General features: G+C 46.7%; 2 protein-coding genes across 10 annotated transcripts in view; both read right to left on the reverse strand.

Annotated features, from left to right (window-relative positions):
- Positions 1 to 9,280, reverse strand: part of GLB1 (galactosidase beta 1) — a 139,746-nt gene extending 130,466 nt beyond the window's left edge. For 4 of the 9 annotated variants that reach the window (XR_010155558.1, XR_010155557.1, XM_063806693.1 and 1 more), the window contains exon 1: positions 8,769 to 8,881. Coding sequence is in view for 3 of the 9 variants with exons in the window: in XM_016940638.4 (XP_016796127.1) it covers positions 9,061 to 9,135 (75 nt within the window). In the remaining 6 variants the exon portion in view is untranslated. Of the gene's footprint in view, positions 1 to 8,768; positions 8,882 to 9,060 lie in introns of those variants that run through there. The other 5 variants (XR_002943096.3, XR_001713226.3, XM_016940638.4 and 2 more) reach the window with 2 other exon arrangements.
- TMPPE (transmembrane protein with metallophosphoesterase domain) lies at positions 1,939 to 8,889 on the reverse strand. Its single transcript, XM_001168325.7, has 2 exons — positions 8,769 to 8,889; positions 1,939 to 6,365 (listed from the first exon to the last, which is right to left on the reverse strand). The coding sequence occupies exon 2, from the start codon at positions 6,255 to 6,257 to the stop codon at positions 4,896 to 4,898; it is 1,362 nt and encodes a 453-aa protein (XP_001168325.1). The 5' UTR covers positions 6,258 to 6,365; positions 8,769 to 8,889; the 3' UTR covers positions 1,939 to 4,895.
- Positions 9,281 to 14,591: the final 5,311 nt, after the last annotated feature.

Consider the following 14,591-nt stretch of genomic DNA (forward strand, 5'->3'; position numbering starts at 1 on the left):
TGAACAATCCTAAATGGAATTTCAAAAAATTCCATACATAAAAGCATCAAAAAGAATAAAATACTTAGAAATAGGCCTAACTAAGGTGAAAGACTACACTGAAAACTACAAAACACTGTTAAAAAGAAATTAAAGAAGACACAAAAAAATGGAAAAAACATCCTGTGTTCATGGACTGGAAGGTTCATATTGTTAAGATGTTCATACTACCCAAAGTGATTCACAGATTCAACACAATCCCTATAAAAATCCCAATAGCATTTCTTGCAGAAATAGAAAAATTTATCCTAAAATTCATATGGAATCTCAACAGACACCAAATAGACAAAAGTCTTGAAAAAGAAGAGCAAAGTTGAAAGACTCATATCTCCTGATTTCAAAACATATTGCAAAGCTATGGTAATCAGAATAGCATGGTAATGACATAAAGACAGACAAATAGAGCAATGAGAGAGAATAGAACACCAAGAAACAAACTCTTGTGTATATGGTCAAATGATTTTCAACAAAGATGCCAAGACCTCTTGATGTTAGAAAAGGACAATTGCTTCAGAAAACAGTGCTGGGAAAACTGGATATTCACAGGCAAGAGAATGAAGTTGAACCTTTATCTTATACCATACACAAAAATTAATTCAATATGGGTTAAAGACCTAAACGTAAGACCCAAAACTATAACACTCCTAGAAGAAAACATGGGAAAAAAAGCTACATGATATTGAACTTGGCAATGATTTCTTGGATATGATGCCAAAATAAAAGCAAAAATAGAGAAATGGGCCTGCATTAAACTTTACAACTCTGTGCATCAAAGGTCACAATCAGTGAAAAGGCAATGTACAGAACTGAAGAAAATATCTGCAAATTACGTATCTGATAAGGGGTTAATGTCCAGAATATATAAAGAACTCCTACATCTCCACAACAATAAATTAAATAACCTGATTTTAAAATAGGCAAAGGACTTGAATAGACATTTCTCCAAAGAAGGTATACAGGTGGCCAACAAGCCCATGAAAACATGCTCAACATGGATAAACAAAATGTGGCATGAAAATACAACAGAATATTACTGTAGTCCAGCCTTAAAAAGGATAGAAATCCAGTCACGTGCCACAACCTTAAGGTCATTATACTAACTGAAATAAGCCCGCCACAAAAAGACAAAAACTGCATGATTTCATTTATACGAGGTATCTAAAGCAGTCAAATTCATAGAAACAGAAAGTAGAATTGTGGTCACCAGGGGCTGGAGGAAGGGGGAAATGGAGCCTTGTTGCTCAATGGGTATATAGATTTGCAAGATAAAAAAGTTCTACAGATCAATTAGATCAATTTCACAACAATGTGAATGTACCTAACACTGTTGAACTATTCACTTAAAAATGGTTAAGATCAACAACAACAAAAAGAACAAAAAAAATGGTTAAGATAGTAATTTTTTTGCCACAATAAAAAATATAGTTGAGATAATCAGGAAAAACTAAACACTAACTCTTCACACAGTTAATTGCATTTGAATTCTGTACTCGTTTGTGACAGATACAGCTACTTAATACTCAGACAGTGGAAAGAACACTTCTTTAAAGAGGTCAAAAGTCTGGCTACTAGCCCCAAATCTCCTAACTAGCTATTAGATGATATTCAAGAATCACTGTTAATTTCATTGGATATGATAATGACACTATAGCTATGCTTTTTGAAAAAGGATTCATACTGAAGTAATTTTGGGGTAACATTATGTTTTCTATGATTTACCTTAATATACTCCAGCCAAAAAATAAAGAGTATGGGTGGGGCAGGGGTAGCTGAGAAAGGATGGCAGAATGGTCTCGTCATGCTTGTTAAAGCTGGGAGAGAGGTACATGTACGTAAAGTTTAAAACAAACCAAACAAAACACGAGGGGAAGAAAAGCATGGATGGGTATTTGGAAGGAATGGCAGCAGGATCAATTTATTGAGATTTTGTGACAGCATCATATACTACAGACACTATTGCTAATTTTCAAAAAGCATTGCATTTCAATTTGCATCTAACAGATTAAAAATAAAGAAACAAATGAAATTGAAAGAATGATCAAGCTTCAAGTAACGTTTCTCACCACCTCCCCCAGCCACAAACAAACAAAATGGTCAATGGTTTAAGAATGTTGAACAGAGGGACTAAAGGTGTCATGGAGACCTGCCCACCAGGGCCAGAATCTGGACAGTGATGGAGAAATTTCTGCTGCAAAAATGTCCGCCGCGTCAGGGAATACAAACCACATACGAGAGGGTGTTGATGTTGTTTCTCAGATACATAGGATGAACCTGTTTTCTTTCTGCTAATAGAAAGCAATCAGTCAAGCAAGGACTTCAGAGTGGATGAGGGGTACATAAGACCACACAATGATGGCATTCAAGAGAAAGAAAAGAGGTAAGGATGCAAAATTTAAAAAAAAAATAGGACTTAATGAAAGCTAATTTCATCAAGCCCAGGTCACTGATGGAAAGATGTAAAATCAAGAAACCAGTGAAATAACACGTAACAGGTGAGTCAAACATTACCAGTCGCATCAAACAGTGGAAGTGAAATGGCACCATCTAGCCCACCTGGTGAAATCCAAAGCGAGAACTTAAAGGGAGTAAGGATGATTCACAAAATGCGGTCGGGACACAAGAAAAGTGAGTTTGGAAGGACACTGAAGACAGAAAAAAGAATAAGGAAACCACCAAAATTTCAACTCAAAGATACATTTTAAACTGCATGGGATGGCCCACTGTCAATATCGTGGCTGCCTGGGAACAAAAAGGGTGGTCTCCAGATCCCCCAGAACCCCACTATACACCAGGAGGACAAGGAGGAAAGGAAGAAACCCCCTTTGCCTGCCAGAATGCGCACGAGGGGAGGAAGGCAAACCCCTAGCAGTTGCTGCTTTGACACATCACCTGCCCCAGCAGCAGGCGGCTCGCTACCCACTCACATTCCCCAGGACTGGCTGCTCCATGAATCCTCTGGGCACCTGTGCCCAACAGACTTCCTTAGCAAGCTCCACTGGAACGTTGAAAAATTAACATTGAGTGTTTACTGTGCACGCTGTGCCATGTGGAACTCATGCACAAGGCTTGATGGATCCCTCCTGACAAAACAATCTTGAGGTAGATACGATAATTATCCCCATTTTAGGGTTGATGGAAACCAAGGCTGAGTGAGGGAAAGTCACCCACCCAACGCTGCCCTACGAGTGAGCAGCAGGGTTAGCCTCTCCAGTCAGAGCGAGTGTCTTCACTCCCCATGGGAAGAAGACTTTCCATCACAAGCCTAAATCACCCAGCAGGAAACCAGCCCAGCCCTGTCTTCTCAGTGAGGCCTTTTCTAACACGGGTGCTTATCTCCATCTCAGGATCAAAGGATCTGTTGCTTCTGGCAAAAGGGCCAGGCCAACAGGATCACTCGGACATCATAATCCCTGCCTGGTTTTTCTATGGGTCTAGAAGCCAGCAGGGATGGCCCTATCATTTCGTGGCCAGAGCCCAAGGGCAGCTTTTATAGGGTCAGGCAAGTGGGTTGGAAGCCACCTAGCAGGAAGAACAGTCTCTGCATTCCACAGCCAGGCCCACGGAGAGGAGTCTGCAGGCCCTGCCAGAGGCACACAGCACTGCCACTCCCATGCAGGCCTCATCTCTCCCACTGACAGAGTGAACCCAGCTGCTCACAGAAAAATCGAACTCAAACCTGGGGTCGGAGGTAGAGGGTTCCAGTTTCCTGACTCTTCTTCAAATGTAAGACATCCTACACTGAAACTAGCTGACTCCCTTCCAGGCTCCGGTCCATGTAGGCATGGGTAAGGTGAAATCAGCCTCAAGCAAACCACTTTGAAAGAGCATGAGGTCCTAGGCCCTTGTTCGTTCTCTTTGCAGTGTGAATTGGTGAACTGCATTTGAATCCTGCACTCACCTGCAACAGATGCAGCTACTTAATGACCACACGGTGGAAAAGCACCGCTTTTACTGGGAGGTACAAGACCTGGTTTCTAGCCCCAAATCTACACATCTTGTCATACTGCCTGTGCCCTATCTCTCTTTGCCTTGGTTTCCTTATCTCCAAATAGGGAAAAGCAGCCTGTCCCCAATGAGCTCCCCGAAGGGTTGTATAAAATGAGACAACGGAGGCAAAGCCCTCTGAATTCCTAAGCAGCCATGTTCTCACCATCACCGACCATGGCGCCCACCGTTCTTCTCCCCTGACTTTGCCCCCAAAGGCCCAGGAGCACAGACAGTTAAATAGCATCCCTCAAGGCCTGGAACAGGAGGAGCTTTGCATTCCAGTAGATTTTGCTGATGCCCTCAATAGAGGTGATCCTGATAGAATCAGAGGAAAAGAAAATATTCTTCTCTAGCAGCCAGAGGGCCCTTCCATCTTGCCTGTTCTCCCAAATTGCCTGGCAACACTACCCCTTCCCCAGAAAGGCTCTGGATCAATGATTCTGGAAACCACTTAAGTCCTAAAGACAATTTTAAAACACCAGGAGAAAAATGCTCCTGCTCCTCCCCGGCCCCACCTTCTAGAGGTATTCCTTTCTAGCAACCCCGAGGGGAGGTTCATCCCTGGGAGCTCTGCAGGAGAAGGTCCCCATTCCACACCATCTGGAAAATAGAGGGGAGTGCTCATATGTGTGACCTTAGTGATCTCACAAGTGCATCAAAAAAAGCAACTGGCCAAGGAAACAGTTAAACCAGCCTGAACATGCCAGGCAGGCCCACCATAAGTCACTGTTTGAGTCAGGCTTGTGACCAAGGGTGTGTAGGCAAGGATGAGTGGGCAAGGCTGGAGGGGAAAAGCAGGCAAACCACTCTGAAGCAGGACGGAGGGTCGAGGACAAGGGCAGGGCAGAGGCGCACAGGGCAGGGCCAGTTCAGGGAGACCGCTGCAGGATGAGCTCTGTGATCTCGGCCCTGCTACCCAGCCTCATGGGTATCCCGTAGTAGGCTGTGCCTGGGCTGACATACACGAATGTAGCCTGGGCCACCTGGTAGAGACCAGCAAAGAAGGGATTCAGGAGATAGGCTGCTACGTTCAAGGGGAAGATCTGCCCAGCATGTGTGTGCCCAGAAAGGATCAGGTTAATATCTGGCCGAGCCTGGAGAGCTCTCTTGGCAGCCAGGGGCTGGTGAGCTAGCAAGATGATTGTGTGGTCTGGGCTGCAGCCCTCCAGGGCCTTGTCAAGATCCATGCCATGGCCAGAGTAGTGCAGGATGTCTGCTTCAATATCGTCCACCCCAGCCAAGCAGATCCAGTCCTCATCCTCACTCCCACCGCCACTGCCACCACCACCACGTTGGGCCCGTGTGGCGGAAATCTTCACATTCTCATTATGAAGAGGCTGGACATGCAGGGATTCCAGAAGTGCAAACCAGTTGCTGACATCTGACGTGTAGTACTCATGATTGCCTGTAACGAAGTAGGCACCGAGACGTGAATGAAGCTGGCCCAGAGGAGCGACAGCCGTCCGCAGGACCGAGGCTTCTGAGTCGGAGAGGTCACCCACAATCACCGTGATGTCTGGTTCCAGCACATTCACCATCCTCACAAACATTTCCATCTTGGTCCTGCCCACTGTGGGGCCCAAGTGAATGTCTGAGAGGAGCACGATCTTGAGGTTGTTCATTGAGGCAGGCAGCTGATGGATGGGCACCTCCACAGTTTTCACAGCCGGGGGCTGTGCGGCATTCAGAATCCCGGCCACACTGAGCACAGCAGTCACTCCCACTGCCAGGGCAGGCCTGAGCACGAGCTTCCTTGTCTTGTCAAGGCTGCCCACGACCCTACCACTGCGCCAGGCCAAGAGCTGGTAGGCCTGCTCCATGCCGCTGAGGATGCAGAGGAAGAAGAGCATGATGATGTAAGCACCCAGGCAGGAGTAGGCGGCCAAGGAAAAGAGATAGGGCTCTTCGGCCACTAAAAAGAACATGGTAAAGAAACTGGAATGGGCCAGGGCCAGAAATGCCAGAACCACCACCTTCCAAAGCTGAAAACAGGTTGACTCTGCAGCTGGGGAGTGGCAGAGGTTGCTCACTGTGCTGCGCCAAATGTAGAGGGAGCCAATGAGCAAGAGCGAGTTGACAAACAGGGCAAGCTGCAAGCGAAGCAGCCAACGCCAGGCCCTGAGCTCAAGGCTCTCTGCCAGATACGAGCGGGAGGCGATCATGGACACGAAGACAGTGACAGCAGCCAGGGTGGCCTTCGCACCTAGGGACAGCTGCCTGAAGATGGCCATTTTCTCTGCTCCTAGTAGGCTCCCCCACCAGTTCTGTGCTGGTGGACTCTGGAAATGAGTTCCTTAGAAAGGACAGTAGCCAAGGAGAGGTTTCCAGGTCAACTCCGCCTGCAACCAGGAACCAGCATCAGCTTTGTGGGATATTAGAGCGTCCTTGTACCCATTCAAAACTCAAAGGCCACTTACATCTGCCCAACCCACCTTGAATCCAAGCCACTCAAATACCAGTCAGTTGCTAGCTATAGTTTATTATTCAAAAAGAAACTCACAGCATTGCGACATGATGGGCAGTTTTCATTTTCTTACCACATGTTCTATACGTTTAAAGTTTCTCTACAGTGAGCATGTACTTGTTTTATAAAAACATTCCAAATCAGCGGTATTCAAAGTGTGGTCTGGAGAGAGCCCTTCAGGGGTCCAATTAGTCAAAACTATTTTTATTATAATTCCAAGCCATTACTGCCTTTTCCATTCTCACTCTGTCCTGAAGGTGGAGTCTTCCAGAGGCTATGTGACATGTGATATGGCAACAGATTTAATGCAGAAATAAACATGAAAATTTGACTGTCTTCTATTAAGAGACATTGAAAGAGATTTGCAGAAATGTAAAATAGTGCAACTCTTCACCCTAAAATTTGGGGAGAAATACTATTGTTTTTCAAATATATATGTTTATTAATGTGTAATGATGTAGTGTTTCTTAATAAATAGTTTAAAATATTCTCTAGGGCTGGGCACAGTGGCTGACGCCTATAATGACAGCACTTTGGGAGGCCGAGGCAGGCAGATTACCTGAGGTCAGGAGTTCAAGACCAGCCTGGCCAACATGGTAAAACCCTGTCTCTACTAAAAATTCAAAAATTAGCCAGGCATGGTGGCGGATGCATGTAATCCCAGCTACTCGGGAGGCTGAGGCAGGAGAATCACTTGAACCTGGGAGGTGGAAGTTGTAGTGAGCCAAGATCGTGCCACTGCACTCCAGCCTGGGTGAAAGAGCGAGACTCTGTCTCAAAAAAAAAAAAAAAAAGGAATATTCTCTTAATTTCTAGGACAGCTAAAATTTAGTTAAAATTTGAGAACCGCTGGGTCACGAGGTCAGGAGATCGAGACCATCCTGGCTAACATGGTGAAACCCCGTCTCTACTAAAAATACACACACACACACAAAAATTAGTCCGGTGTGATGGCGGGCGCCTGTAGTCCCAGCTACTCGGGAGGCTGAGGCAGGAGAATGGCGTGAACCCTAAAGAAATGTAAACAAGGAGATAATGGAAAGCTAGACTGCTGGTATCTTTCTTTAGCTGTGGGCACAGAAGCCCAAGAGGGACACCTAGGCACCTGAAATGAGAATCCTGGGGTGATGCCAGCCTCGCTGTGTGGGCCTCAGGTATGGCAGCCACAGGGCATCCACCCTGACCCAATGACGCTGCACAAGACTGATGAGCTCACATCAGACAGATTGACCCTGTCCACCTGTTCCTGGTTCATAAATCCTTCTCTCTCTCCCTACCCCCACTCCCAGATACTGGTTAAGATCTGCCTTTCCCCTAGCCCCTTACCCTGCCACTGTTCTCCTGAACTGTGCCCCAGTTCCACCTTCCCCAGTGGTTCTCACAGCTGGCTAGCTCTGACTCCTAAGGTCCTACGGGCCTTCTGGACAAGAAAATTCTGTCTACATACTGCGGTAGGGGAACCATAGATGGGGTGAAGAGGGAGCAGCAAATAATCTGTGCTGACTTTTTCCCAAAATGAAAACATTTTCAGCAGCTGTTTTCCAAATACTTAAGATGTTCAATCTTGGTTGTAGATAAATGTACCACTGTTCTCTGCCCTAGGCACGTTATTGAAAGCGTTATTAAAGGGTGTAACTTACAAGTCAACGGTGTCAAATGCTACCAGCTCTTACTTAAAGCATACTGCAGGCTCAGCCCACCTACACCCTGGAGGAACCAAAGTTGGTCCGCGGAACGTGCAGAGGAGCAGCTTGCAACTACCCACTCTCCTTTCCGCAGGTGTGATGCAAACCTCCCCAGGCAGCGCTTCGGAGCCCCTCAGCCAGTCGCCTCAGCTCGGACGCAGCGAGTGAAGCTGTCCTTCCTCTCCCACCAACTGTGCACGCCCCGCGCCTCACCTATTCGCCTCGCCAGCCCTCCCCCGATCAACGATGGCATCCCCCGGCAGCCTGCCTATTCCCCCCCTCAACCTGGACCCCCAAACGCCGAAGGAAAAGGGTCTCACAAATACAAAGAAAAACCCAAGCCAAAGGGCAGGCGACGGGGAGTGGTGAGAAAGGAACAAGATGCACGAAGAGGGAGAGCACCCAGAGGGGAACTAACCCAATGTTCCCACTGCAGGGGCCTCTCCTGACCCCATTTTTCTCCTTCCGGAGCGCTCCGCAGAGCACGAACTGGGAAAGCGAGGGCGCCGCAAACCAGAGCCGGAGGCACCCTCTAACCCGCGCAACTTGGAATCCCCTCCCGGAAAGCCAACTTAGGAAATGTTTACACGCACCTCGTCTCAACACCTCGTTACAGATGGGGAAGTGGATCCAAGCGCAAAGGGCGGCCGGAGCGGAACGCACAAGCGACCTAGCTGCCTGGAAGGACGCGCGCCCCGCCCGGCCCGCCCCCGACGGGAAGGCCGGTCCACTGCCTGCGTTCCGCCGGCCGCAAGCCTGCTGGGGGGCACTTCGGGGCTCAGGCTCCCCGCCCTGCGGGACCGCGGGTGGCTGCGACCCCAGCCCGGTTCCCCGCCAGCCTGTCCCCTAGCAATGCCTCCCCGTACCCGGGTCCCGCAGACTTACGCGCAAGGCGCGCGTAGGGCCCAGAAGCAGCAGAGCCAGCAGCAGAGGGAGGATGCGAACCAGGAACCCCGGCATGACCACCAGCCTCCCGGCTCTGCAGTCGGCGCCCAGGCCGGCCGCTTCGCGTCACTTGACTAAGGACCCACGGCCTGGCACCGCCCCTCGTCGGCCCAGCAGCCAGCCCTTGCGCCTGCTCAGCCCCGCGCCCCGCCCCGCTGTGGCCGAGCCGGGCGGGTGGGGGCGGCTAGGAGGCTGCGCGCCGCCGCGTGACTCCAGGATAGTACTATCTGGGTTTTGCAGGCGTCTTCCCTCGGAAGGGACCCTTTGGAACTGCAGTCCGGAGGGCCTGCTTTCAGCAGCTTGATAACGCGCCTCGGGGATTGGACATGAATCATGGTCTCCCTGTTCCCTGGCTGCTTTGAGAGAGCAGAAGAGGGAAATTGTTAATCATTAAACCTAAACGCCCTAGATGGAATCCGCGTCTCATATACGGGCTCTTTGAATAACTCTAAGCCAGGGGTTAGCAAAATGTGGTCGGTCCCTGGAGCCACTGTATCAACTCACCTGGAACTTGTTAGAATGAAAATCCTGCTCACGCCTGTAATCCCAGCACTTTGGGAGGCCGAGGCGGGCGGATCGCCTGAGGTCAGGAGTTCCAGACCAGCCTGACCAGCATGATGAAACCCCGTCTCTACTAAAAATACAAAAATTAGCCGGGCGTGGTGGCAGGCGCCTGTAATCCCAGCTACTGAGGAGGCTGAGACAGGAGAATCGCTTGAACCCGGGAGGTGGAGGTTGCAGTAAACTGAGATCGAGCCATTGCGCTCCAGCCTGGGCAATAACAGCGAAATTCTGTATCAAAAAAAAAATTTTTTTTTAAATAACCTTAGTTTGTGCCTTGGTGTTCCAAAAAGCCTTTTTACATTGTATAACAAAGTAGCCAAAATTCTATTTGTTCACTCCTTTCTCCTTTCCTACTGGACATTTCCTTGAGAGATTGAGAAAGTATCAGAAAGGACATTTCATTGAGAGATTGAGAAAGTATCAGTTACTGGCTTTTCTTTCTTAGGTTTTTGTTTTTTGGTTTGGGGGTTGTTTTTTTGTTTTGTTTTTGTTTTTTTTTTGAGACAGGGTCTCACTCTGTCACCCAGGCTGGAGTGGGGCGCGATCACGGCTTACTGCAGCTTTGGCCTCCTGGGCTCAAGCAATTCTCCCGTCTCAGCCTACCAAGTGGCTGGGACTGCAGGCGTGCGCCACCACACCCGGCTAATTTTTGTATTTTTTGTGGAGACAGGGTCTCACCACGTTTCCCAGGCAGGTCTTGAAGTTCTGGGATCAAGCAATCTACCTGCCTGGACCTCCCAAAATGCTGGAATTACAGACATGAGCCACCGTGCCTGGCTTCTTTTCATGCCTGGAGTACCAATTCCGTGTCCTTGCACTGTGAAGTCCTTTCCAAGCTCTGCAATTCTAGTTCAGTATTAAAGAACAAGGGCTCTGGAGGAAGTACACTTGAGTTGGAATTCCAGCTCTGCCACTTACTGTCTGTGTAACTGTGGGCAAATTACTTAACCTCTCTGAGCTTAGTTTCTTTGTTGGTCAAGCAGGGCTAATAATATCAAATTCACTGGATAATTGGGGAAATTACCAGAGATGATGACGATAAGAAGCTTGGTATATACAGGATGTTAGTGGGACAGTTGATGAAATCAGAATTAGACTTGTAGGTTAGATTAGTACCATGCATCAATGTTAATTTCCTTTTTGGGGGAGTGAGGGGACAGAGTTTCAGTCTGTCACCCAGGCTGGAGTGCAGTGGCACAATCTCGGCTCACTGCAACCTCCGCCTCCTAGGTTCAAGTGATTCTCCCACCTCAGCCTCCAAAGTAGCTGGGATTACAGGCACCCACCACTAGGCTTGGCTAATTTTTGTATTTTTAGTAGAGATGGGGTATCACCATGTTAGCCAGGCTGGTCTGGAGCTCTTGACCTCAAGTGATTTGCCCACCTCGGCCTCCCAAAGTGCTGGGATTACAGGCATGAGCCACTGTGCCCGGCCGCATCAATGTTAACTTTCTGATTTTGATAATGGTACACGGTCTAAATATTAAATAATAGTTTTGTATTAGTGTATTGATTTGGGTAACGGTAATGGTAATTTTGGTAATGGTTATATAAAAGAACATCCTTGTTTTTTAGGAAACAAAAGGGCATCATCTTTGCAACTGATTCTCAAACAGTTCACAAAAAAAAAAAAAAAATGGAGAGAGAGAGAGAGAGGGAGAGAAATGGTATTCCAGGCATGAAAAGAACGTGAGAAAGAAAAGCAAATGTGGTAAAATGTTAACATTTGGAAAATCAATGAAGGAATTCTTTTTACTCTTTTTTTCAACTTTTTGTTTCTAAGCCTGAAATTATTGCAGAATGAAGTTTAAAAACAAAACAAAACAAAAATCCTTAACACATGGCAGATTCAACTTCTTCTACCTTCTTTCCTACTCTGTACACTCAAGGTTATCATATGCAATAGGTATTTTTAACTGAATTGAGGTAGAAAGGGTTTAGAGCAGGAGTTGGCAAACTAAGGGCAGAGGATCAAATCTGGCCTGCTGCCTGTTTTTCTTTTTCTTTTTTAAAATTCTTTTTACTAAGAATCGGCACAATTTGCTGCCAGTTTTTCTATGGCCTGCCACCTAAAAATGGTTTTTACATTTTTAAATGAATGAAAAAAAATCAAAAGAATAATATTTTATGGCATTTGAAAATGTTGTAAGTTTCCTGTGTCAGTGTCCATAAATAAAGTTTTGTGGGGTTGGTTTTTGTTTTTTTGTTTTGTTTTGTTTTTCTAGACACAGTCTTGCTCTGTCACCCAGGCTGGAGTGCAGTGGTGCAATCATAGCTCACAGCAGCCTTGAACTCCTGGGCTGAAGCAGTCGTCCCATGTCGGCCTCCTGAGTAGCTAAGTAGCTGGGACTACAGGCGAGTGCCACCATGCCTGAATAATTTTTTTTTCTAAAGACAAGATCTTGCCTTGTTGCCAGGGTTGGTCTTGAACTCCTGGCCTCAAGTAATCTGCCCACTTTGGCTGCCAAAGTGCCAAGATTACACATAAATAGTTTTCTTAGAACACAGCCACCTATAATCCTCTGCATATTGCATATGGTTGCTTTCACGCTGCAATGGTAGAATGGAGTAGTTGCAACACAGATCTTAGGACCTACAAAACTGAATATATTTATGTTCTAGCCCTTTACAGTATAAGCTTGCCAAAGGAATATAGATTGTAGATTGTTTCTGAGATTTTTAGTATTTGACTATGTTTGTAGTTGAAATAGCAATAGTAGTAATAGCCATTGTTGTGCTGAATGCTTTACCAGTATGTGTCACTATTCCTCCCAATCCGAGCTGCATGCTATTATCCACATTTCACAGATGAGAAAGCTGAGACCCAGAGGAGTTAAATGACTTGCCAGTAGCCACAGAGCTGGGGAGCAGTAGAGTCTCTAAAGTTACATTGCCTGACATTAGGGCCTGAGTTATTTTCACAAGGCTATGCTTCTGCTCATAGTGTACTGTTTGGTTCCCATTTAAATGCACAGACAGAGTGTGTTGGATGCAAAGCCCCCTGCATACTGGAGAATATGAAGGGACCATGAGAAGGCTGTCACCCTGCAGGCACTCATCTCTAAACATGGTACATGCTCTAATATAGACTAATACTTCTCCAAGTCTGATCCTTAGACCAGTGCTGTGCAATAAGTACAGAAATTCCGCCTAGGCACTTAGAAACTTGCAGCAATTTGAGAAAGTAAGTCTATCTGTTGAATCTAATAATGAACAAAATCATTATGCATCTATTTTTATTTCATTGTTCTAGTAATTTTTTATTTTTATTTTTTTAGACAGAGTTTCGCTTTTATTGCCCAGGCTGGAGTGCAATGGCACGATCTTGGCTCACTGCAACCTCTGCCTCCTGGATTCAAGCGATTCTCCTGCCTCAGCCTCCTGAGTAGCTGGGATTACAGGCATGTGCCACCATGCCCCGCTACTTTTATATTTTCAGTAGAGATGGGGTTTCTCCATGTTGGTCAGGCTGGTCTCAAACTCCCGACCTCAGGTGATCCGCCTCCCTCGGCCTCCCAAAGTGCTGGGATTACAGGCGTGAGCCACCACGCCTAGCCTCTAGTAGTTTTTGTTTGTTTGTTTTTGAGACAGAGTTTCACTTTATCGCCCAGACTGGAGCGCAGTGGCATGATCTTGGCTCACTGCAACCTCCACCTCCTGGGTTCTCGCAATTAAACCTCAGCCTCCTGAGTAGCTGGGACTACAGGCTCACACCACCATGCCAGGCTGATTTTTTCGTATTTTAGTAGGGATGGGGTTTCACCATGTTGCCCAGGCTGGTCTTGAGCTCCTGAGCTCAGGCAATCCACCCCCCTCAGCCTCCCAAAGTGCTAGGATAACAGGTGTGAGCAACCGCACCCGGCCTATTTTTCTAATAATTTATTTTTATTGAATTTTTATGAAAGGATCAATCCTTGATAGGCAGGAAAGAGCACTAATAACTAAAAAAAAAAAAAAAAAAAGGCCGGGCGTGGTGGCTCATGCCTGTAATCCCAGCACTTTGGGAGGCCGAGGTGGATGGATCACAAGGTCAGGAGTTCAAGACCAGCCTAGCCAAGATGGTGAAACCCTGTCTCTACTAAAAACTACAAAAATTAGCCGGGTGCAGGCCGGGTGCAGTGGCTCACGCATGTAATCCCAGCACTTTGGGAGGCCAAGATGGGTGGATCACTTGAGGTCAGGAGTTTGAGACCAGCCTGACCAACATGGTAAAACCCCATCTCTACTAAAAATACAAAATATTAGCCAGCTGTGGTGGCGGGCGCCCGTAATCCCAGCTACTCAGGAGGCTGAGGCAGGAGAATTGCTTGAAACTGGGAGGCAGAGGTTGCAGTGAACCGAGATTGCGCCACTGTACTCCAGCCTGGGCAACAGAGTGAGACTCAGTCTTAAAAAAAAAAAAAAAAAAACTAGCTGGGTGTGGTGGCAGGTGCCTGTAATCCCAGCTACTCGGGAAGCTGAGGCAGGAGAATCGCTTGAAGCCGGGCGGTAGAGGTTGCAGTGAGCCAAGATGGCGCTACTGCACTCCAGCCCGGGCGACAGAGCGAGACTCTGTCTCAAAAAAAAAAAAAAAAAAAAAAAACTTTAGGCAAATGGAATCATTCTCGATGGATCCCCCCTGCCCCCAGATTGAACTGTTATTTGTAGCTCTAATTCTTTCATTTTCCCTGCTGTAATATATTCTTCTATATGCATTTACTCTCTTTTTTTTAAATCTACTCTTCTGTTTATGGACAGGTTATTCCTGCTTTCTGCCATTAAGAACAATGTTGCATTACCTTACTGTAGACACTTGTTAATTACAAAAGAAAACAAATGAAGTAGGGAAAACAGACATCACCTTAATAAAATGATCAAAATTAACACAGACAAGGGGTGGGCATTGTGTTATTTAGATTTTACACCTG

Source organism: Pan troglodytes, chromosome 2, assembly GCF_028858775.2.
Source record: "Pan troglodytes isolate AG18354 chromosome 2, NHGRI_mPanTro3-v2.0_pri, whole genome shotgun sequence".
Lineage (NCBI taxonomy): Eukaryota > Metazoa > Chordata > Mammalia > Primates > Hominidae > Pan > Pan troglodytes.